Genomic DNA, 21,124 nt, shown 5'->3' with positions numbered 1-21,124 from the left:
GGCACCACGTGATAGAAGACGTCACATGGCCTGGAAGCTCTCCCCGGCCTTTCATCATCATATCGAGCCTATCTGTCGCCTCCCCATCCTCGTCCATTTGAGGCCTCATCGTCTTCACCCATCTTTGTCCTCTAAGAGAGATTTTTTTTTAGCTCCGTACTTGCAGCAAAATGGCTGCCAACGCCAGATACGAACCAGCTCCTCAAAGGGACTCCTTCGAGGATCAACCCTACCCTCAGGCCCCGCCATCTTATCAGGCAACCGCGAGCACTGATGCGCCTCGCAGTGAGGACGACAATGTCCCCGACGACTTCAAGGTATGTGCAGCCCGAACTCACCGATAGATAACAATGCTGATTGTATGCCGTAGTTTGGCGGCACCGTTGCGGAGGGCACCCTGCCCATCCGTATGCAGTTTATTCGCAAGGTCTACGCGATCCTGTAAGCAGTTCCCTTCGCAAGCGATACATACAGCGCCTGGCATTTTAACAATGATCCCCGCGGTCAGGACCATCCAGCTCCTTCTCACAACAATCATGAGCTCCATCTCTTTTTTCAGCGAGAGCTATCGCCTCTGGATCCAGTCCAACTTCTGGCTTATGATGGTCTCCGTCTTCGGCGCCCTAGGCTTCATGCTCGTCACGTACTGGAAGCGCAAGAGCTATCCGGCCAACCTCCTCTTCCTTTCCGCCTTCACCCTGCTAGAAGCCTACTCCATCAGCGTCGTGACCTCCTTCTATGACGCCCGCATCGTCATCCAAGCGCTCATCCTCGCCCTGGGCATCTTCGTCGCGCTCACCCTGTTCGCCTGCCAGACCAAATACGACTTCACGAACTGGATGCCCTACCTCTTTGGGGCCCTGTGGTTCCTGATTCTCTTCGGGTTCATGTCGGCGTTCTTCCCGTACAACAGCACGGCGGAGCTGATTTACGGCGGTCTGGCGGCGCTGATCTTCTCAGCTTATATCCTCGTCGATACTCAGCTGGTTATGCGCCATTACCATGTTGAGGAGGAGATTGCCGCTGCCATCTCGCTTTACCTGGACATCCTCAACCTGTTCCTGGCTATTCTGCGGATTTTGAACAACCAGAATAATCAGTAAGTGATTTCGATATGGATACATCATGCGCGGTGGCCACCAGTCAAATATACAGATGATCAAACACACCCTATGCTCCATCTCGCCAATGCTCTAGCAATAACGAATTGAAGATGACAGCACTATTGGCGGTTTAATCTGCAACGTTCCGGGCTAACTATCACACCTTGACTATTTTCGTTCGCTCCCCTTGACCATGATTTCATCCCGTATTCTATTAATGAGTGTTCCCCTTTGCACTCCTTTTTCCTGCTGCTTTGCTCCAGTCGGGGTTCTAGCCGATGACTGAATCTCTATCATAATAGGAACCAGGAAATTCTTACTTGTGACAGCAGTACCGTTTAGATTGTCAGCTTATATCCCGAATCTCAAGCAATGATTTGTGAACAGATACATGAGTGACAAGTAGGTCAAAAATTTCCTGGTACTAGTTCCTGGTAACATAATAAGCTGTCATCATACTATGAAAGCGAACACCATTCGCCTGATCAAGAAGCATTCATGGTATGATGATTCCACGGCTCAATGGAATGAACTTAAATCTATCAAGTAAAAGGTAAACATGGTCTAAAGTGTAAGAACCTTTGAAAAATGCAGACATATCAGCGAGGCCGATCCAGACTGGCCTTCCAACGCCTATGGTTGGTATCGCCACGACAGAGTTGCAAGCAGTGAACAAGTAGGTAACATAGAAAGGAAGGGGTTTCGGTCAAGTCACACTATGAAACGAGGGAAGTTGTCCAGACACGCCTGCTCCTAAAAAAATGACGAAGTGAACGCGGGAGGAAAAGCAATGGAACAATCCGAATCAGGTTTATCATGAAAGGGAGACAACAGCATGCGACCATATTCATCACATAGTGACATGACGTTCTCATTGTGAAGCTATGAAGAATGTATTCACAATCAAACACACGATCATGACAAGGATGCCGTATACCACGAGCGCTAAGCTCAACTTCCGCAGCAAGCCACGGCGCCAGTGTCGGTTGGTAAGTCGGAGAATTGCGCTGTCGGTAAGTGGAAGGTTCTGGCCGCCCTCAATACCATTTTCGTCGGAGTTGTCGTCATCAGAAAGAATGTTGTCAACTGCTTCGTCATCTTCTTTCATGAGTCGCTGATGGGTTGGTGAGTCGGGAGATGAGATTTTGTAGTAGAAAAGACCAGGAAGAATGAAGCTGATGCTGGTACTTCCGGTGCTACCAACGTAGGCCAATACCGCTTCGAGCGAGGAAACGGTCATCGCCACGATATAGCTTAGGATAAGAATGGTCGTCGTAATGAGTGAGAACCGCAGATCGCTCATGGGCTCGGGAGCCCGGTGGCCCCTTGGCCCAAGCAGAGGGTGATGGTGAGGCAAGTTGTCGTTTCCAGCGGCAGGCTTAGGTCTCCAGCGAAGCACTGCATCAATAGAGGCTCGACACGGGTGGCATTGAAGCGGATATGAGAACATGACAAGCATGACGATAGCGGCACGTCCAACGGTCGCCCAAACGCCTGGCGGATACATGCTCACAATGTTACCCCCGACATTGTCTCCGAAAGAGAGATAGCCTGTGATAGCCACGAGAATGTAGGTCGCTGCGGAGCTTCCGATACTGGCTAGCACAACACCTGTCACACGGAAGTGACTGTTGTTGCTAATTTCGTTTAAGATAGAGAACATCTGCTTCCTGTCAGCATGCTATGTCTGCAGTCAAAACCGTGCAGGCGGCCTACATTCTGATGACACGTGAATGCAAAGACGATGACCGGAAGACTACTGAGCGCCGGGACGGGACCAGCCCAGTGAATCAGACGAACGGGGCCTCGTTCGTCCATTGTGTCTCCCTTGACAAAATGATAGACAACCAGTATGACCAGGTAACCCATTGACACCAGAGCGGCGATACTCGTATACTTCAGTGAGTCCAGACGTCGGAGATAAGAGAGAGGGATGACAATTAGCCTTGGAGGAGTGGTCAGCACAGGTCCAACTCAACTTGGGAGTTGCTAGACAACGAACATGAAAGCAGTAACCCAGAAATGCCGGTCCACCAAGAAGTCATATGCCGGAGTGGTACCAACGAAGCCTTGTACCACATCTGGCATCAGGTCACCAATGATGATGAGGTAACTGACCCCCACTCCAAAACATTTGATCGCGATAGCAGCGTCAAAAACAACGGCGGCATTGGGATATGTGAGCTGCGATAGGGCGAAGAAAGACGAGCTGCCTCGATCGAGGTACTGTGCGCATCGAGCCTGAAGGTAGAGGCCGAGCCCAGCGGTCATTCCAGACCAGAGAATGACGCAGATACCGAGGGCCATTCCCATGCGAGAGATGGCGAGCGGCATCGCCAGAACGCCGGCACCGATGACTGTTGAGACACGGTTCTATCAGCTCCGGAAATATAAGAAACCCCGATGCCCCAATCAGTATAACTTACTCGTATTGACAAGGTTGATCACACAGCTGATCCAACTGGCATCACCTTGAAACCCTGATGGTCGTTTCCCCCGTGCTCCACGTCTAAGCAAAGTAGCCACTGATTAGCAACAAGTCCGCCCAAAACATATAAAGTGGTATCAGATCAACAATACCGTCGCGATGAATTCCGGAGTCCATCGCCGGGCCCGACCCCGACTACAGTATCCTCTCCCATCATCCTTGGTGAGGGTGTGGAGATGATCTTGTAACTGATAAGGGCAGTGGGCACGAGGGCTGTTCTAAAAGTCGTTATCACCAACTGAAGGTGCGATGGGAGTAGTCCAACATAACAACTCAGACCAGCAGAGGGGGGAAATAGAAGTCCCAAGAAAGAAGTGTAAACGAGTGAAAGATGTGAAAATAAGAAGGTCAACTCTGAAGGGGCTACATCAGGGAGGCCGGGGATGAAATGATGACTGGAGATGAGATGGTGCCAGGCCCAGCCAGACTTACGACAGAAAGCGGAGGACAATTCCGGCCCATCTGGGTTTAGCGTGGCTGACTGATCATCTCCTTATCGCACGGTTATCTGCGGATCGACTCCGTGCTCCATACCATATCTCCATATTCCTGTCAACTATCAAAGTGTTCATCATATTCCCCACTGTAGCTACATGATGTAGAACTAGAGCTTTGTCTTTGGTGCTCCCCATCCTTCCGTCGAAAGCAAATCATATACCTCATCCTCTACCTTGGCCATGTCCGACACAGTGTTTCCCCGTCGTCCTGCTGGCCCTGGGTCATTGAATGGACTGACAGCGCGAACGCTCTTGGAGACTTCCAAGATGGTTCCCCCTTGCACAGGGAATTGAGTGCCTTGGCCTGATTTGTCTCCGATAATTTCGCTGACACTGTCCTGCTGGATGAGAGCTAGCATCACCTCAGCCACCTCCTCCGGGGTTACCCATTCGTCGGCTTTGTCGTCAACCATCTTCAGTTTCTCCGGATGATCCGTCCATAGTGGTGTTTTGATGACTCCCGGGGCAACAGCAGTCACCCGAATGCCAAATTTGCTGTCCAGCTTGGCCAACGATCGCACCAGACCATTGATCGCGTGTTTCGTAGCTACATATATTGGCGCAGCCAGTGCTGGGCTCTGCCCTGCAATACTGGAAATATGGATGATATGCTTCGGTCTTTTGCTACTTCGATTGCGCAGAAAGTGAGATATAGCCAACTGAGTTGTGCGGATTGGATGAGTCAGATTGATATCTAGCAAAGCGTATCGACCTCCATCTCGTGGATCACGGCTTTCGGGAGCCCCCGGAGGTCGCCAGAAATTGGACCAGTGCTGAGAGCCGTCAGCAAACAGCTCACAATATGAGTCGGAGGTAAGACCAGCCGTGCACGACTTACCGGTTCGTAGATTCCAGCACCTGGACATACAATGTCGACATCACCAAACTCTCTCACCGCAACCTCAAACATTCTCTCTAGCTGCTCCCAGTCGACGACATCTGTTTTCTGGAAAACAGCTCGATTGGGTCTGCTTGGTTGACTGGAATAATAATTCACCACCTCCTGCGCCTCAGGTCGAAGGGCCAGGTCTGCGATTAGAACGTTGCACCCATTCTCAAGCAGGAGTTTGGCGAAACATAAGTTGATGCCTATGAGGGTTTTAGCGAGATATACATGTAGTGAGGGTCTCAGATGGTTGAATTACCTGAACCTGCACCCGTTACAATGGCGGATTTTCCTTTGACGGAGAAAGCCATGTTTGTTGAAGGTTCAAGGTGAAGTTTGGTTGAGAAGAAGACTTCTCCCAAGGTTGACAGGTCTACGCTTAAATGCCATAGCATTACAAGCCCCCTGTCGGAGAATCCTGCTGATTCCTTGCTGTCGTATCACCTTGAATCTATGGATTGAGGGGATGCGCGGGGTTGAATTGGCCCGAGGGTGACTGCTCCAACCCGGAAGAATGCCGACTTACAGATAATGATGTCCTACTTTCACAACATTACTTTTTATTCAAGTTTGTCGCATGGCTTTTGGTTTCTTCCATGGTAAATTAAATGTGGATCGTATCCATTTGCCTTGAATTAAAAAAGCCGAAGAGCATGTTCTGTTAATCATGTCGGTTTGCTCATACTCCGCATCGTGGCGGATACTTGCCGTATTCAGAAAGCGTGCCGCCTACCATTTGCGGTATCCCGCCCAGTTCTCCACCGATCTATACTGTCAAATGGATGGCAACAAAATATATAAGTCAGGGAAAGGTTTCGAGTTGAAGTATGAAACACAGTGCAACAGTCTATTACGAGCAAGCATTTCATCAGTATGTCGGCGTCGAAACTTGTGTCTAGAGCGGCCGTTCGTGCTGCCTCTACGCCAACAATAACATCAAATATGACCAAGGCCGCCGGGGACATTTCCAGTGTTTTTCCAAGCTTGCGACCTGACTACAAACCGGAACCACTGCCTCCACGGTTCAAGGAACTGAAACAAAAACTGTTCGAGAAGAATGAGAAGGCTCTAGTGCAAAGCTGGAAAAGACTCCTTGAAAGCCTAGAGAAAGAGGTGCATGAGATCAAGGTCAAGGGCAGCGATGTACGTCATCCCGCAATGCACTGTGATCTATTTTCACTGGATGCTGACGGCCAGCAGGTTATACCATCGGTACAATATGCAGACATTGTGTCCGGCAGAGTCTCGGATAGAGCCCTTGCTGAGATATTGCACCGCGGATCTGTCGTGATCCGAAATGTGATCCCTCGAAAAGAAGCTCGAGGTTGGAAAAACAGGGTTGAAGAGTATGTCGCTGCGAATAAGGAGCGAGTCAAGGCCTTTCCGCCTGATTCACCCGCTGTCTTCGAACTGTACTGGACTCCCTCGCAGGCCGAGGCACGAGCACATCCGAACATGCTCGAAACTCAGCGTTTCTTGCAGCGTCTCTGGCATTCATCTGACCCGGCGACTCGGATATCTACCAGATATCCTCTGACATATGCGGACCGCCTCCGTATCAGGCAGCCGGGAGATGGTAAATTCTCGCTTGGTCCCCATGTGGATGGGGGTTCACTCGAGCGTTGGGAGGATCCCGAGTATTCGCGGGTCTACACCAAGATCTTGGAGGGCAAATGGGAAGAATACGACCCTTGGGATGCGAAGCACCGAGTTTCCGCTAAGATGGATTTGTACAATGGAGCGGGAGCATGTTCTATGCTGAGATTCTTCCAGGGCTGGCTTTCGATGTCCAACACTGGCCCTGGAGAAGGCTCGTTGCATGTTTGCCCTATGCTCATTCAGAGCACTGCCTATACCATTCTGCGTCCATTTTTCGATGCGAAGACATTGCAGCCCAACCTGGACGCCACGTTTCCAGGTTCCGTGCCAGGTGCTTGCCAAGAATACAATCCAGTTACCCATCCTCACCTTGAACTAGACACCACCATGGTTTCGGTTCCAGAGGTCGAACCGGGAGATTATGTCGCTTGGCACTGCGACTCGTTGCATTCCGTGGACAAGGAACATAAGGGGAATGGTGACTCCAGCGTCCTCTATATCCCTGCCACTCCAATGTGCGAGATGAATGTGGATTATCTCCTCAAGCAGCGGAACGCGGCTCTCGCCTATTCACCACCTTGGGATTTTCCCGGCGCCGGAGGTCCGGGTGAGGCAGGTTTTAAGGGTGCATTGGACTGGTCTTCTGTCAACTCTGATGGCCTGCGAGCCATGGGTATGGGCGCAAAGCCTTGGGAAGTCACTGGTGACATGACCGAGGGAGAGAAGGAAGTTGTTGAAGCAGCGAACAAGGCCTGTTTTGGCCAAGCTTAAGGGGTTACTTCCAAGCTTCCATGTAATTTATCAGTTCATCTGTATATAGAGCGTCGACTTCTCATTCTTCGTTGCCAGTGTTGTGGGATAAACAGTCTGTAGCATCGTAGCTCGAACTCAGCTTAGTGTTCATCACCGCCCGCACCACCAATCAACAGTGGCATCATCATCTCCGCCATCAGATACCTGTCGACCACCGACTCCTTAACTGTCCAACAGCCTACCTTGAACCTCCAATGACCGTTTGGAGCTGAGGTTATGAAAATGTGGCTACGGGTGGCACTCTTGCTGCTCACATCATGCGTTCCCTCAACGGTGGCCATTTATCCTGATGAGGTCAATCATATCGATTTCCACCATGCGCTCCTGGGCACTCCCTCATCACACTCGACTTTCTTCCTCAAGCCTTCCTCCTCCTCTAATGCCTCGCTGCTCTATACTCTCTCACAGAAACTGCTTCTTGGTGCAGTGAACCCGAGAGATGGCTCACTGGTTTGGAGACAGAACGTTTCCCGATCATTGCTCTCGAAGGACGATGGCCAGGTTCAGTCGTTCCTGCGTGCCTCGGACGGATCGAATGCGATGGTCAGCGCAGTGGGCGATTATATCTCTTCATGGAGTGCTTTGGACGGAAAATTGATCTGGGAGAATTGGTTCGCCGGTGAGCCTGTGATCGACCTCGAGCTGTTGGAGCTCGAAGATGCCGGCGCGACTTCATCGGCTCGAGATGCGATCGCACTGTACGGTCACAAGGCAGGTGTTCTCCGGAGACTGGATTCTGAATCTGGGGATGTGAAGTGGGAGTTTAAGGATGATAGGTAAGATGGATCGACCGGTGAAATATACTGTCGCTAATGCCTTTCTTTGGCCCAATTCAGTGGTGACATTCCCTTCCAAATATCATCCTCCGCAACCGAGGTCTTCTACATCTCTCTACAGTCGGGCCTGCTCAAGGGCTACAGAATAAAAATCACTTCATTGGATCCTCTTACCGGCCGACAGACTCGGCAGCACATTTTGAACACGGAGAGTGACGTGTCTGGACCGGAGTCGATTCTCTTCGTCGGCGCCAACACCGCTTCTCCAGTCATCATTTGGACGGACAAGGCACAGAAAGCTTTGAAAATCAACCAGATTGGCCTGAAGCAAGTGAATACACTCCACATTGATAATACGAGCGGCGAGGAAATTAGGTCGATTGAAGTCCATACCCCGAAGAAGCTTAACTCTTTGCCGCATTTCCTTGTCCACTATGAAACGGACTCCAGCTCCTGGGCGGAAGTGTATCACATCGATCTGACCTCGGCGACCGTTTCCAAAGCATATAGTCTGCCTCGTGTGCAAGAGAGATCAGCCTTCGCGACGAGTAACATTGATGCCAATGTCTACTTTACCCGCATCACCCAGTCGGAGGCTGTGATTGTCTCATCTGCCTCTCATGGAGTCCTGGGCAGATGGCCGCTGCAGGCGCCTACGACTGAGCACGCCCAGCATGCTGTATCAGAAGTAGTCGCTAAGGGGGACGCCGTCGCTGTTCGGTCCGCAACAGTCTTGTCGTCGGGTGACTGGCAACTCATTCGGAACGGCCAAACTGAATGGACGAGGTACGAGGCATTGAATGGAGCGGTTGCCGCTTCCTGGGCTGAGGAAGAATACCAGGAAGATCTCGCTCATGAATTGGAAGTTGAGGGGCATGAGAGCTTATACAAGGCCTATATCCATCGCGTTAAGCGCCACGCCAGAGACCTGCAACATCTTCCAGAGTGGCTGAAGGAACTACCTAAGCGTATTCTGACTAGTATTCTCAGCGACGAAGTTTCGAGCCTTGATGGCTTTGGACTCAGCAAAACTGTCGTTGTAGCTACTGAGAATGGACGAGTGTATGGCATCGACACCGGAAATCACGGCGTTGTCTCTTGGAGCGTCAAGGCTGCTGAATCAGACAGCTGGAACGTGAAGGCCATCCTCACTCAACCTGGGTACGCCACTGTGTACGTCGACGATGGTAGCTCAGTGAGCCTGAACACGACATCTGGCGCTGTCATCAAGCGTACGCCCGCTTCAGGCAAGATCGCTTCTATCGCCGTCATCAATGGTCCTTCAAACCCTATCACCATCGGCGTCAAGGAGGATGGTGTGCCAGTAGAGCCTTTGGAAAAACCTGGCTTTTTCGTGACTCTCAGTGCCGATGGCCGTGTCCTGGGATGGAGTGCCGCTGACAACAAAACGCCTGTCTGGGAATTCCTGCCTGCTCAGGGACAGAAGATCATACGCGCTATTGCACGCCCCGCGCACGACCCCGTTGCGTCTATCGGCAAAGTTCTGGGCGACAGGTCTGTTCTTTACAAGTACTTGAACCCGAACCTGGCTCTGATCACGGCTGCGGGTGAAGACAACACAGCCACATTCTACTTACTGGACGCCATTTCCGGGAGAATCCTTCACAGCAGCACTCAGAAGGGCGTTGATACCAGTCAACCTATTGCTTCTACCATCTCCGAGAATTGGTTCGTTTACTCCTTCTATGGCGATCCACTAACCCCGTCAGACGCCAAGGGTTATCAGCTGGTGGTTTCAGAGCTCTACGAGTCGCCCCTTCCCAACGACCGTGGCCCGTTGGGCTCTGCATCGAACTACTCTAGCATCCACGGTAGTAACATCCTCCCACTGCCTCATGTGATTTCCCAAGCCTTCATCATCCCCGAACCCATCTCGCACATGGCCGTCACGCAAACCCGACAAGGCATCACAACCCGCCAACTTCTCTGCACGCTCCCAGCTTCGAACTCGATCGTTGGCATCCCCCGCCCGGTGCTAGACCCCCGGCGGCCTGTTGAACGGGACCCAACCTCCACCGAGGCCGAGGAGGGTCTGTTCAAGTACAACCCCGTCCTCGAGTTCGACGGGAAGTGGTACCTCTCACACAACCGCGATGTCGCAGGCATCAAGGCCGTCCTCTCTAGCCCAACTTTGCTCGAGAGTACAAGCTTGATCTTCGCGTTTGGAGGGGACGTCTTTGGCACGCGGGCCACTCCCAGCCAGGCATTCGATGTCCTCGGCAAGGGATTCTCGAAGTTGCAGCTCATCATGACAGTTTTGGCTTTGAGCGTAGGTGTGATTATCTTGGCGCCAATGGTACGGTTTCCCTGACCTTCCGCCCACACTTACCCCCGCGTGTACGCCACATGACCTTCAAAATACTGACCAATCTACAGGTGCGGAGGAAGCAGACCAATCTGCTGTGGAAGGCAGCCTAGAAAAAGATAGAGAAACAGGCTCAATCTATACAACTTCTCTTCATGATTGTGTTTATTGAACTGCTGTTGACCTAATATAACCTGATGAGACTTAGAGAATTAACCGATGCAAGTACTCTGGATAGAAGAGGCGGAGTTGGGAAGATGATACCGCTAATCGATTGACGCAACCGATAACTAGCAAACACTAAGTAACGTATGCAAGATGCCGAATGAACATCCGCAATATGCGACCGAACAAGGAATAGATGCAATCGTCTTTCTATGACATGCCCCGTTCAACGCGATAGGTCTATGTAATCGCCCATTGACGCCTGATGAATGAAGATTAAGCGACTGATCCTGCCCGGACCAGGAGATGAAGAAAAACCGAAAGGGAAATTTATGTTTACGGTACTAAGCAGATACCGTCTGAGCAGTCGGGTTAGCAACCTTCTCCGCGGCAACGTTGTCCAACGCCACCTTTTCGTTTTCATTCTCCGACTGAACCTCAGATTGCTCTGTTGAAGATGCGGCTGGCGCTAGGCTCGTAGCAGCCATCTTGGCCTCCAGTTCTACATCCGGTGTGTTCGTGTTCTCTTCTTGCTTGGCAGGCATAGGCACAGGAACAGTCCTTTGTCTGCTCTTGCCGTTGACCTTGCCGAGGATTTCGACGTGGTCGCCCTTGAACAGGACGGGCCCCTTGGTGAAAGAAGGCTTGGTCTCGCCTTCGGCAGGAGGGATCTCCAGCGCGCCGACCAGTTCGCGTGCGGGCTCGTCGAGGTTCGGCATATCACCCCACTGCCAGTCGAGTTCGCCGCCATATTGCTTGGGGATGCTGGAGGGGTCCATGAAGGAGGTGAGGGTGGGTTTTACCTCTGCGGCGGATAAGATGAAGATCTTGGAGGTCGTGACTGGATCGAACCAGCGCTTGATCCAGCCCCAGACGGTTGGGAAGAAGGCGGGGGCGCCGATAATCTAGCAGGTAGATGTTAGACAGCTGGGTCAATAGGTCGTGGGGCGAAGGAAGAAAACGTACAAAGATCCGGTCCAGAGTTTCTGGGTAATGCGCTGTAGCTAAGACGCTCGCATCCTGCATGTGCCCCTTCAGGTTCCAGAACTGCTTAAGCCCAACTCCGCTGACATCGACGATGTTCGTTGACGAGACGATCGGCGTCTCGGGGTGAGGGCGCGGGAGCTGACTGCATAGTGGCATGACGAAGCGGAGAAGATTCTCGTAGAGGGCGAAAAGGCGCAGCAGGCGCTGCGGCACCGTCGAGGACTGATGTGTCTCGGCCGTCGAGGCGGGGTCAGTCATCGTGGAGTTATAAGCGGCCATATTCTTGCTGTTCAGATGCTTGATCTCGAACACGTAAATGGGAATACCGCGCCGGTCCCGACGACCTGTCCATTGTGGATACTATATCCATACCGCGAACCAGGGTCAGTAAGTTTGTTCATCCACGGGCTCAATTGAACACAGCGCGTATTAGGTCCCCAGACTTACCATCCGTCGCGCGGCATCGTACGAGTCCACTTCAATGTTCGCATATAGCTCCTCGATGGCATTCTCCTTGCGCCAATCCTCTGTATCTTTGAACTGGCCCCAAGCGCCATCCACATCGAACTTACGCGCGCGTAGAAATCGCCTGTTTGTAACCCTTCAGCATGCGATTTTTCAAAAAGGAGGAAACGCACAGCATAGTCGCATCATCATGACTGGCCTTCCCACCCTCACCCTGCCCTTCCGGCTTATAGTACCCATTCCGGTCACACAGCGCCTTGAACTCCTTCAGCTTCTCCTCCTGGTCCGGCGTGAGGTGATTCAAGTGGCCGACGAGCCACGCCGTCCCGGCCGCCTGCGAAGCCGACGCAGCCGGGTCGTTCTCGCCGTATTCGGCCGGTTGTATCGACGAGGCATCGCTCTCCGCCTGGCTGTGGTGGGATTTGGTACGCCACAAAGGCATTCTGAAAGTCGGGTGTCCTGCGTGCAAGACTCCACTCGGTGTCTCCTTTTTTTTTTGTTTTCTTTACCCCAGACTGATTAGATAAGATGCGCGAATATAAGAATGCGAAAGCAAGAGTCGTGGGGGGAATTCGGTGCTGACTAGTAAACAGCGCTTCGCTTCGTCTTACCCCCCCTCCGCGGCAAGCCCGGATGTTCTAAGAGAGGCGATGTTCTTGGATCGGCTAGTCCTCACTGCGTCGGCAGTCCAAAGACCGTAGAATTCCAGTGATGTACCGATATTCAGTGCGCAAGTCCAACTGCGAGAAGTGATGAGGTTTTAAGAGCTGAGAACAGATCTTTTTCCCTGCTGGAACTCGTCGGAAAAGAAGTTGTTTTGTTGCTCTGCATAAAGAGCGATTATGTCAGCATAAAAAAAGACCGGCCAGGTTATGCAGTCATTAATTATCGCACCAAACAATAACACTACGAATTGATCGGCAAGCAGATCGACGAGCTGTGAAGCAGGTGGACGAATGATTGTCAAATGCCTCGTTTTGGTTATTCTTATTAGAACCTTTCCAGGGACATCCTATGCTGTATGCTAAGGGATATCATCAAGATATACAGACAAATATGACTGGCCAAAAGCAGATCTGCCAATTTGTTTTATTTTTCTTTTTTCTTCAAAAACTTGGATGCGTTTTACCTTGCCCGTAAATGTACAATTGATCCATCTCCCAAGTTCCAAGCTGAAAGGCATTCCCCTTGACGGGTGCCTATGACTTAGTCCTCGGTGAGGTCTCCATACTCCCACATTCCGCGTCTCTCCTGCTTAGCCTCGTCCTCGATGCTACGCAGGTTAGATAGAGTCTCGCTGGCTGCACGCTCCCAGGCCTTCAACTTCCGAGGAACCATGGCCAGACCCTCACGAACAATCTCGGCGTTGATGCTCTGGTCCAGGCTCTTCGATACGGATGGGTCCAACAAGGTAACGTGCATCGTTCCATCAGAAGCGACATAGTCGACATTGGCGACCAATGTCCGACCATACGTCAGCTCCTCAAGATAGCTGACGGCATCCTGGAGGTAATCGGCGGAGACGGGGAACTGGACGAAGGAGAGCACGGCATCCGAAGCTTGAGCGCGGAGCTTCTGGACGGAGAACTGGGGTTGGCTCAGGGGCCGGAGGCGGGACCATGGGAGGATCTCAGAGTTACCATAGTCGATGTATACAACCTCTGCCTGCTGCTTTTCACGGTCGTTGCGACGCACTCTGGCACGATACCAGTCGCCATCCTCAGTAAACTTGGCGGCCACATAATCACCGGCCTTGGGTGGGCCAGGGAGCGGAGTGTCGTTGGCCTTGTTCAAGTGGAAAGAACGGAAGGCGCTCATCAGCTCCGTCAGGGCAGAGGTGCCTGTGCCGATCTGCTGGATCTTGATCTTTCCGGAAGCGGGGTCAACATAGGTGACCATCACGTCCCGGTAGTCCTTACGACGCTCGGTAGTCTCGCCTTCCGCACCGTTGCTACCATTGGCAGCTTCCTCTTCAGCTTCCTCGGCCTCCTTGCTTGGATCCCAGTCGTGCCACAGACCCTTCCGGGCCTCCTTTGCCTTCTGCTCAGCTGCCAAGTACTCTGTAGCGTGACCGGACTGCTCGGCGGAGTAGGTATGGACCGTGGCCAGACCCTCCTCTAGCAGGACCTTGGCAAAGTCTTCCTTGTTGACGTAGAGAGTGCCAATGAAGCCACCGACCTTGTCAATGGTTTCAATGTCGATCTCGACATCACGTTGCATGCACCGCTTGTTTGCCAAGTCATGGGCTTCCTGGCCAAACGGTTCACCTGCTTCACCAGGATTGCGGGCTGAGCGGGGCGCACGAATACCGGACAAGACCAATGTCAACTTGGCATTCTCACGGGGCACGAGAACGGTAAAACGGGATCCCGATTTGACGAAGTCCACAATGGCGGGGACACGCTTCTGACGTTGCAGAATCGAAACTTCCATCTTGGCCTTCTGTAAGCTCTCGGAGTAGTCCTGGTACTGCTTGGGCTTAGAGGGCTTAGGGGACCACATTCCCTTTCCGTCTTTCTGAGCTTCCGCCTCGGCGATAAGCAGGGAGTCATAGTCAGGAGAGCGATCCTCGTCGTCCTGGCGGTGACGAATGACCGAAGCATAACCAGCCTCCACCAGCGCGAGAGCGACGTTGGTGTTGCCCTGCATCACTGTTGCGACGTCTCTCTCCTCGTAGCCCTCAGTCGCAGGCTTTTTGCCGTTGATTGTGACCTTGACGTGCTTGCCAATGAGCCTCTTGCGCACGAACTCCTTAGCATCCGCCTGGAACGGTGCCTGCTTAGGATCGGAGGGCTTGGGCTGCCTAACACTGCTCAGACTGATCTTCTTCTCCTCACCGGCCTTGTTCCGGAGGATCAGAGTATCTGCGTTCAGCACTCGGCTGACAATGTAATCCTGGCCGGCGGCCCCGCCAGCAGGACCCTTTGCGACAAGTCCAGCAAACATGCCTTTCCTGTTATCCTTAGCCTCCTTCTCTGCGCGCCGGAACGCTGCCATTTCGGGTCCGAGCAACGTTGAATGGTGATCGAAGCAGCGGGCAAGACCGGCTTCCAGGAGGAACTTGGCGATGTTGCCGTTGGGGTGGAGGACAGTAGCGATCAGTTGTCCCTGGGGAGTGACTCCCAGAAGAGACACCTGAACCTTGCGCTGCAGAAGCCGCGCCTCGACGAACTGGTATGCCTCGTCCCCGAAGGGTTCACCAGGCTGCTCCTTGCCCTCCGCATTGACCCGCTTCGCGGCCGGGGCGCGAATTCCCGCAACAGCAACGACCGTCTGCAAATGTTCATGGGGAGACAAAAGCAAGCGCAGTACTAGCCTGTCTCCGTTCAAGACTCTCTCGACAATGGCCTCAAGGTGCTTGTCCTTCCACTCATCAACCAGAGATTTTGCGTCGTCAACCTCATAGCTAGTCTCTGTACGGCCCTTATCTGCCCCTGCCCAGATACCCTTGCCTTCAGTACGGGCGTGGTCTTCCAGAGCGCGGAGTCGCTCAAGATATGCGAGTGTCTCTTCGGATTCGTCGCTGCGTTTGCCCGCCTCTTCCCGGACGCGGGTCCATCCTTCTTGCACACTGATATCAGGCAGGGAGGCGTCAAAGCCGGGGAGCTTGATTGTGCCGTATTCACGCTTGGCGCCGGTAGGAATTGTGTAGAGGACCTGGAACTGAATTACTTTGCCCACGAGGACCTCGCGGAGGAATTCCCGGGAGTGGAAGCCGTATGACTAGAGATAAGTCAGCGACAATTCGGGATAGCAGTTCAATCAAAGAGAATAAAGCATTTCTGAAGGGCTATGTGTAGAATGAAATGTGCCAATTGGGCGTGTTGGAGCTGGAATGGGCGGAGATTAGAGGCCACCTATCCAGACAACAGGAAGACAGGATTCCAAAAGCAACGAAGCGACGAGACCAATTGAATCTCGGAAATCTAAAATCTCACCTCGTCGCCTTCTCTCCTCAGTCTAGGAGCTGAGACATATGCAAGACTAAGTGTGCGTTCCTGCCCAGGGTTCGTGACATGGGACAGGACAACAGTGTCGCCCGACAGGACAGATTTCACGCGGGCTTCCAGAGGCATACTGAGGAAGCCACAGAAGACCTGGGACGATAAGAGATTTACGGGGGAAGAGAAAAAGAGATTGTTGCAGCAACAATCAATTGATTCGAAGAAATTGGGAAAGACAGAATTAGAAGAACGAAAAAGCAAAGATACAAGAGACTGATGGGAAATCCAGATCAAGGTGAACTCGTGAGGAGGGAGAGCTTCCAGTTTGGGGCCACCTGACTTTCTGTGGGGGAAGCCGCTAACTGTGTCTCCAGGCTCCAGCCAGGGGCAGGGCCCATTGGCGATACTGATAGGTGTCATTCGGCTAAGTACGTTAAAGGAGACTTTGAAATAACCTTTTACATAGATCTTGGGTCATCCAAAGTGACAAGTGAATTAATAGCTATGTTTGGGGCAACTATTTCATCTTTAAAAAGCACATCAATTCGTGAATGCTATTCAGCAGCTAAGATCTGAACAGCTGTGAGTTCAGAACGGACTCCTTTCTTGGAACTTTTCCTCCTGGTACTCGAACAAATATCATTCTGTTACTTATTCCCAGTCCGACGATGATCCAAGCACTTTTATGCTAATCAAAATTGATTCGCGCTTAAGCGGCGATACCAATGACACCTGTCGAAAGAGACAACAAGTTAACGTACATCCTCCTTTTGTGTCCATAGACCGAGATGCACTTACCACAGGCGGGACGAGCACCAGCGTTACCAGTCTTCTTGGACTCCTCGTTGCCACCCCTTCCGAGGTCGTCGGTACCGGCGTGAACGACCAAGGTCCGCTAACATTGTTGTCAGCTCACTGTTAACTCTATGCATTACCATCTGCAGAAAAAAAAAAACTTACGCCCAGAACGCTCTCGGCACCAATCAGCTTAATAAGCTTGTCCTGCTTGGAGCCGACGGCGTTACCCTCAGCATCGGTCTCGAAGTTACCAAGGTCACCGACATGGCGCTCGGAGTCCTCAGGAGCTCCATGGGTCTTGCCATAGGGGTTGACTGGAGGTCGGTCAGTTCTGGTTCTCAGAGTGACCACTGGGAAGAGGACATACAGTGAGGACCAGCGGAGGTGCAGCCGTTGGTGTTGTCACCGAACTGGTGGACATGGAAGCCACGCTTGGCGTTGGGGTCGTTGCCCTTGATGTTCCAAGAGACGGTGGTGGGAGAGTTCTCGTCGGCCTGCTCGAAGGTGACAGTGCCGGTGATCTTGGAGTCACCACGGAGGACAGCAACTGATGGGAGAGTTAGTCATCCTGCGAAGGTAGGAACGGCAAAAAGTACAAAAAGCTTCCAGAAAACGGCAGAAGCTCGTTCGGTTCGCTCATCTGCACTGACTGGGGGCGTAACTCCTTGCATACTGGTGGCTCAGATAAGGTAGAGCCCGTCCACAGCTTCCCTTTTCCCACTAGCCATGTGGACCAGACCAAGGCAGCAAGCATAGACAGAGCAAGGAGCAAATAGCCGCATCCATTGTCTGTCGACAGCAGCCAGTACGCTTAATTACCCCAGAGCTGGGATCCAACGATGACGGGTGATAGGCCAGGAAGCTGGCGAGGCTGGATCGCAAGGTGCTCAAATGTGCTCACTCAAGGTCCCCGGCCACGGTCGATCGTGGATCCCACCAACAAGCAGATACCAATAAAAAACACGAAAAGGCAATATAAATAAGCATAAGTCACCTACCAGCCTTGACCATTTTGAAGGTTTGAACTTATGTCTTGTTGGAATATGATTAGAACAAAGATTCGAGCAAGTTGATGGCAAAGATGACGATGGAGAGAGGACGAGGAGAAGTCAAGAGGCAAACCTTGGGACGAGGGGTAATTTCTACTACTAATAACTGCCTAGGTTAGGATGCAAATAGTAGTCTACAGGGTGGATTCACAGGGTATTACTCCGTACTCTACTCCGTATTCGATAGGATTCCAATCGGTCCAATTTTCGTCTGCTTTCCATCCATGACCCATCTGCCTCGACTTCACCTCCTTATTGGGGCCCTTGGGAGCTGTTGGCCTCTCAAAAAAGCGAAGAAGAGTTACCCCCACCTGTGTTGGCGGGGTCGTCGGAATGACGTTTGTTTGTGTATTTCTGGTGTCAAGAGCATGTACAGGGGACTCTTGGCTTAGTCGACGATTTACGGTTTAGACAGCTCAGTTTCGGAACTCTGGGTATGTACGGTATTGTACCAAGTACCAAATATCGCTCGTTGTAAAGATCGATTCATAAGCCGTTCGGTCTCGACTGCGGATACAGATGATGCCTCAGAGCTGAGCGAGAAGCGGCAGATCCGCGGGAATGGCTGCCATACTAAACCCGTAATCCCGTGATCATCATTTGTAAGCTAACGAACAACTGTGCGACCCTGTACGGAGTATCCAAGTAATGACTGAAAATAATTCAAGTATGGAGTATCTCGATTGTGTTTGTTTGTACGGCATTCGTGATAATGAGCCTTGGATATAAGTACGAAAACCACCTAATACTCTCAGCTCTCCCTCGAGTGGAGAGGTTTGATTCAGTTCCAGATGACGTACCTCGGGGATTGAACACCTCCAGCGATTTTCCGACCATCCTCGAACATGTTCCTTCCATTAAGCCTACGTAGCAACTAAAAAGTACCAGAAGACTGAAAGCTTGCCATTTTCTTTCAAATGATGTGGAGAATTCATTAAATGATTCGTTCATATCTACGAGGCCAATTTTCCATGCCGCCAATCTTAACAGAGAAAGACATTAACAAAAAAGAAACAAGATTCAACAGCAGGGCAGATCAAGGCAGTTTCCAATCTAAGCCTGGATCTTCTGCTTGAGGAGCTCCTTGAGGGTGACGGCGTCAGCCGCGAACTTGGAGATACCTTCACGCAGCTTCTCAACGGCCATAGCCTCCTCGTTGAAGTCGAAGCGGAAGGCAGCCTCGTCGTTGATGTAGCTGCGTTTGGGGATGTCGAGGCTGGCGGCGCTGGCGGCATCGAGCTTCTTGGGGACGGAGGCTGTCGAGTTGTACAACTCCTCGAGTAGGTTGGGCTACCTCTAGGTTAGTCTTGGTCCGGCCAAATATGTTCGACGGATGACATACCGAAATGGTCAGGTAATCACAGCCAGCCAACTCCGTGATCTCGCCGGTGTTACGGAAGGAAGCTCCCATGACGATGGTCTTGTACCCATGCTTCTTGTAGTAGTTGAAAATGCTCTGAACGGACTTGACACCGGGATCCTCCTCGGGGCTGAAGTCGCGCTTGTGCGCAGCCTTGTACCAGTCCAGGATACGGCCGACGAAGGGGGAGATGAGGAAAGCACCAGCCTCAGCAGCAGCAATGGCCTGGACAAGGGAGAACATGAGGGTCAGGTTGCAGTTGATGCCGTGCTGAGACTGCAGGATGTGGGCGGCCTTGATACCCTCCCAGGTGGAGGCGATCTTGATAAGAATACGGTCCTTGGAGATGCCTTGTTGCTCGTAGAGCTGCGCGAGTCAGCTATGTTTCGTTATCTGCTGATTCAGTCAGGTCTGGCGTACCTTGACGATGTGAAGGGCCTTGTCGACGGAAGCCTGGGTGTCGAAGGAGAACCGGGCATCAACCTCAGTGGAGACCTTGCCGGGGATGATCTCGAGGATCTTCTTGCCGAACTCAACGAGAAGGTTGTCGAGGGTAGCGTCGACCTGCTCATCAAGAGTCTTGCCCTGTCGGGAGGATCAGTAACAGATCAAGATCCCGCGGCTTTTCACAGTGTACAGACCTCCTTCTTGCCCTTCTGGACGGCAGCGTCGATCAGGCTGGCGTACTCGGGCTTCTTAGAAGCAGCCAGGATCAAGGAAGGGTTGGTGGTAGCATCCTGCGGCTTGTACTTGCCAATGGCTGCAGAGTAGTTAATATCGGAACCACGGCTAAGCAAAATTTCTTGGACGGAGGAAACATACTGGCAAAGTCACCTGGAGAGATGCGTCATTAGCTATGTTCTTGCAGCCATCTATCCGCGATAGAAAGAGCTTACCAGAGTCGCAGACAACAACCTGTATGGACAGTCGACCTAGTGATTAGCAATCCCATGCTGATGAAGAAAGGCCGCGAAATGATTGGCTTTGGACTTACGGTGCCAGTGGCCTTGAGCTGTTCGAGAGCGGAAGACATTGTGATGTAATGTGAGGAAGACAGACAAGCTAATCAAACAACAGAGGAGATTGAATCTGTATGTGAAGGTGTTCGTTATAAATAAGAGAGAATGATAGTAAATTGTTTAAGAAGGGAAGAGGATCGAAGATGGAAGACGTGGCGAAAGGTGAGTTGAAGTACTTACTAACTCCGCGGGGGGCAAAATTGGCGGGCGAGAGACTTCCGCTGGTAAAGAGGGATGAATCTAAGGAAACGGAGCATTGGATAATGGTGGGATGGTGGGGTTATGACGGTATGCCTCATGGATGACATGAATCCTCCCATATAACCGGTCGGCTTCTATCATAACTGTCTACCTACCTCGTTAGATACTACGTTCCACATATTGTGCTCCCTCTCTTCCACACAGGCCAATTAGCCGATCTACAGGCGCTCTCTTTCATCACTGGTCATCAGAAATTATCCTCCTCTCACCGTTGTCCTGCATTCTCGAACCTGGTGAATTCTCGGTGCAGAGTGCTCCGATGCCCGGATAGCTCTCAGTCGCTCCACTCAATACTCCCAAATGGGCCATGCTCCAATAATAGTCTAGGTGGTAAGGTACCCTTTTCCTTCACCGAAAGCTAATGGCAAACTAAATCACGGTTAAACAACTTTTGTTTTCCCCTCATAAACAAAATAGCCGCCGCATGCCTCCCGTCTATCTATACGTACTTTTTGATACTATATACATACGGTACAGTCATCCCTCCTCAATGTAAGCCAGCCCGGTCAAGGCGATTTGCAGCTCAAGGGTAGATGACAGCGAAAACGACATGGTCGCAGTGGCAAGCAATTATGTAGACTACCTCTT

The 21,124-nt window shown here is 51.8% G+C and overlaps 9 protein-coding genes across 9 annotated transcripts; 3 read left to right on the top strand and 6 right to left on the bottom strand.

Moving 5' to 3' along the window:
• Nucleotides 1–63: 63 nt before the first annotated feature.
• AFUA_5G09310 (Bax inhibitor-1 family protein) lies at nt 64–1,103 on the top strand (the record flags this gene model as incomplete). Its single annotated transcript, XM_748615.3, has 3 exons — nt 64–317; nt 371–441; nt 509–1,103. Exons 1-3 carry the CDS (start codon nt 171–173, stop codon nt 1,101–1,103), a joined length of 813 nt encoding a protein of 270 aa, XP_753708.2. The 5' UTR covers nt 64–170.
• A 326-nt stretch (nt 1,104–1,429) lies between these two features.
• Nucleotides 1,430–3,984, bottom strand: AFUA_5G09300 (uncharacterized protein). The gene is made up of 5 exons (XM_077804820.1): nt 3,684–3,984; nt 3,530–3,612; nt 3,106–3,460; nt 2,820–3,048; nt 1,430–2,766 (listed from the first exon to the last, which is right to left on the bottom strand). Exons 1-5 carry the CDS (start codon nt 3,746–3,748, stop codon nt 1,975–1,977), a joined length of 1,524 nt encoding a protein of 507 aa, XP_077660956.1. The 5' UTR covers nt 3,749–3,984; the 3' UTR covers nt 1,430–1,974.
• A 55-nt stretch (nt 3,985–4,039) lies between these two features.
• On the bottom strand, nt 4,040–5,590 carry AFUA_5G09290 (uncharacterized protein). Its single transcript, XM_077804819.1, has 3 exons — nt 5,234–5,590; nt 4,927–5,177; nt 4,040–4,861 (listed from the first exon to the last, which is right to left on the bottom strand). Exons 1-3 carry the CDS (start codon nt 5,367–5,369, stop codon nt 4,196–4,198), a joined length of 1,053 nt encoding a protein of 350 aa, XP_077660955.1. The 5' UTR covers nt 5,370–5,590; the 3' UTR covers nt 4,040–4,195.
• Nucleotides 5,591–5,733: 143 nt separating this feature from the next.
• AFUA_5G09280 (DUF1479 domain-containing protein) lies at nt 5,734–7,430 on the top strand. The gene is made up of 2 exons (XM_077804818.1): nt 5,734–6,117; nt 6,175–7,430. Exons 1-2 carry the CDS (start codon nt 5,848–5,850, stop codon nt 7,342–7,344), a joined length of 1,440 nt encoding a protein of 479 aa, XP_077660954.1. The 5' UTR covers nt 5,734–5,847; the 3' UTR covers nt 7,345–7,430.
• Nucleotides 7,431–7,602: 172 nt separating this feature from the next.
• AFUA_5G09270 (uncharacterized protein) lies at nt 7,603–10,601 on the top strand (the record flags this gene model as incomplete). The annotated part of the gene is made up of 3 exons (XM_748619.1): nt 7,603–8,162; nt 8,223–10,479; nt 10,560–10,601. 3 exons carry the CDS (start codon nt 7,603–7,605, stop codon nt 10,599–10,601), a joined length of 2,859 nt encoding a protein of 952 aa, XP_753712.1.
• A 396-nt stretch (nt 10,602–10,997) lies between these two features.
• On the bottom strand, nt 10,998–12,547 carry AFUA_5G09260 (SEC14 family lipid-binding protein; the record flags this gene model as incomplete). Its single annotated transcript, XM_748620.1, has 4 exons — nt 10,998–11,558; nt 11,620–12,000; nt 12,088–12,229; nt 12,279–12,547. The coding sequence occupies 4 exons, from the start codon at nt 12,545–12,547 to the stop codon at nt 10,998–11,000; spliced, it is 1,353 nt and encodes a 450-aa protein (XP_753713.1).
• Nucleotides 12,548–13,000: 453 nt separating this feature from the next.
• AFUA_5G09250 (putative transcription factor (Snd1/p100)) lies at nt 13,001–16,469 on the bottom strand (the record flags this gene model as incomplete). The annotated part of the gene is made up of 2 exons (XM_748621.2): nt 13,001–15,828; nt 16,044–16,469. The coding sequence occupies 2 exons, from the start codon at nt 16,467–16,469 to the stop codon at nt 13,312–13,314; spliced, it is 2,943 nt and encodes a 980-aa protein (XP_753714.1). The 3' UTR covers nt 13,001–13,311.
• Nucleotides 16,470–16,499: 30 nt separating this feature from the next.
• On the bottom strand, nt 16,500–18,061 carry sod1 (superoxide dismutase SOD1). The gene is made up of 5 exons (XM_077804817.1): nt 17,846–18,061; nt 17,215–17,394; nt 17,010–17,161; nt 16,848–16,944; nt 16,500–16,781 (listed from the first exon to the last, which is right to left on the bottom strand). The coding sequence occupies exons 1-5, from the start codon at nt 17,856–17,858 to the stop codon at nt 16,759–16,761; spliced, it is 465 nt and encodes a 154-aa protein (XP_077660953.1). The 5' UTR covers nt 17,859–18,061; the 3' UTR covers nt 16,500–16,758.
• Nucleotides 18,062–18,949: 888 nt separating this feature from the next.
• Nucleotides 18,950–20,289, bottom strand: AFUA_5G09230 (sedoheptulose-7-phosphate:D-glyceraldehyde-3-phosphate transaldolase TAL1; the record flags this gene model as incomplete). The annotated part of the gene is made up of 7 exons (XM_748623.1): nt 18,950–19,186; nt 19,239–19,622; nt 19,677–19,841; nt 19,898–20,016; nt 20,079–20,090; nt 20,153–20,171; nt 20,251–20,289. The coding sequence occupies 7 exons, from the start codon at nt 20,287–20,289 to the stop codon at nt 18,950–18,952; spliced, it is 975 nt and encodes a 324-aa protein (XP_753716.1).
• Between the last annotated feature and the right edge of the window lie 835 nt (nt 20,290–21,124).

Source organism: Aspergillus fumigatus, chromosome 5 (assembly GCF_000002655.1).
Source record: "Aspergillus fumigatus Af293 chromosome 5, whole genome shotgun sequence".
In the NCBI taxonomy this organism is placed as follows: domain Eukaryota; kingdom Fungi; phylum Ascomycota; class Eurotiomycetes; order Eurotiales; family Aspergillaceae; genus Aspergillus; species Aspergillus fumigatus.
This window is presented reverse-complemented; position numbering and strand designations above follow the sequence as displayed.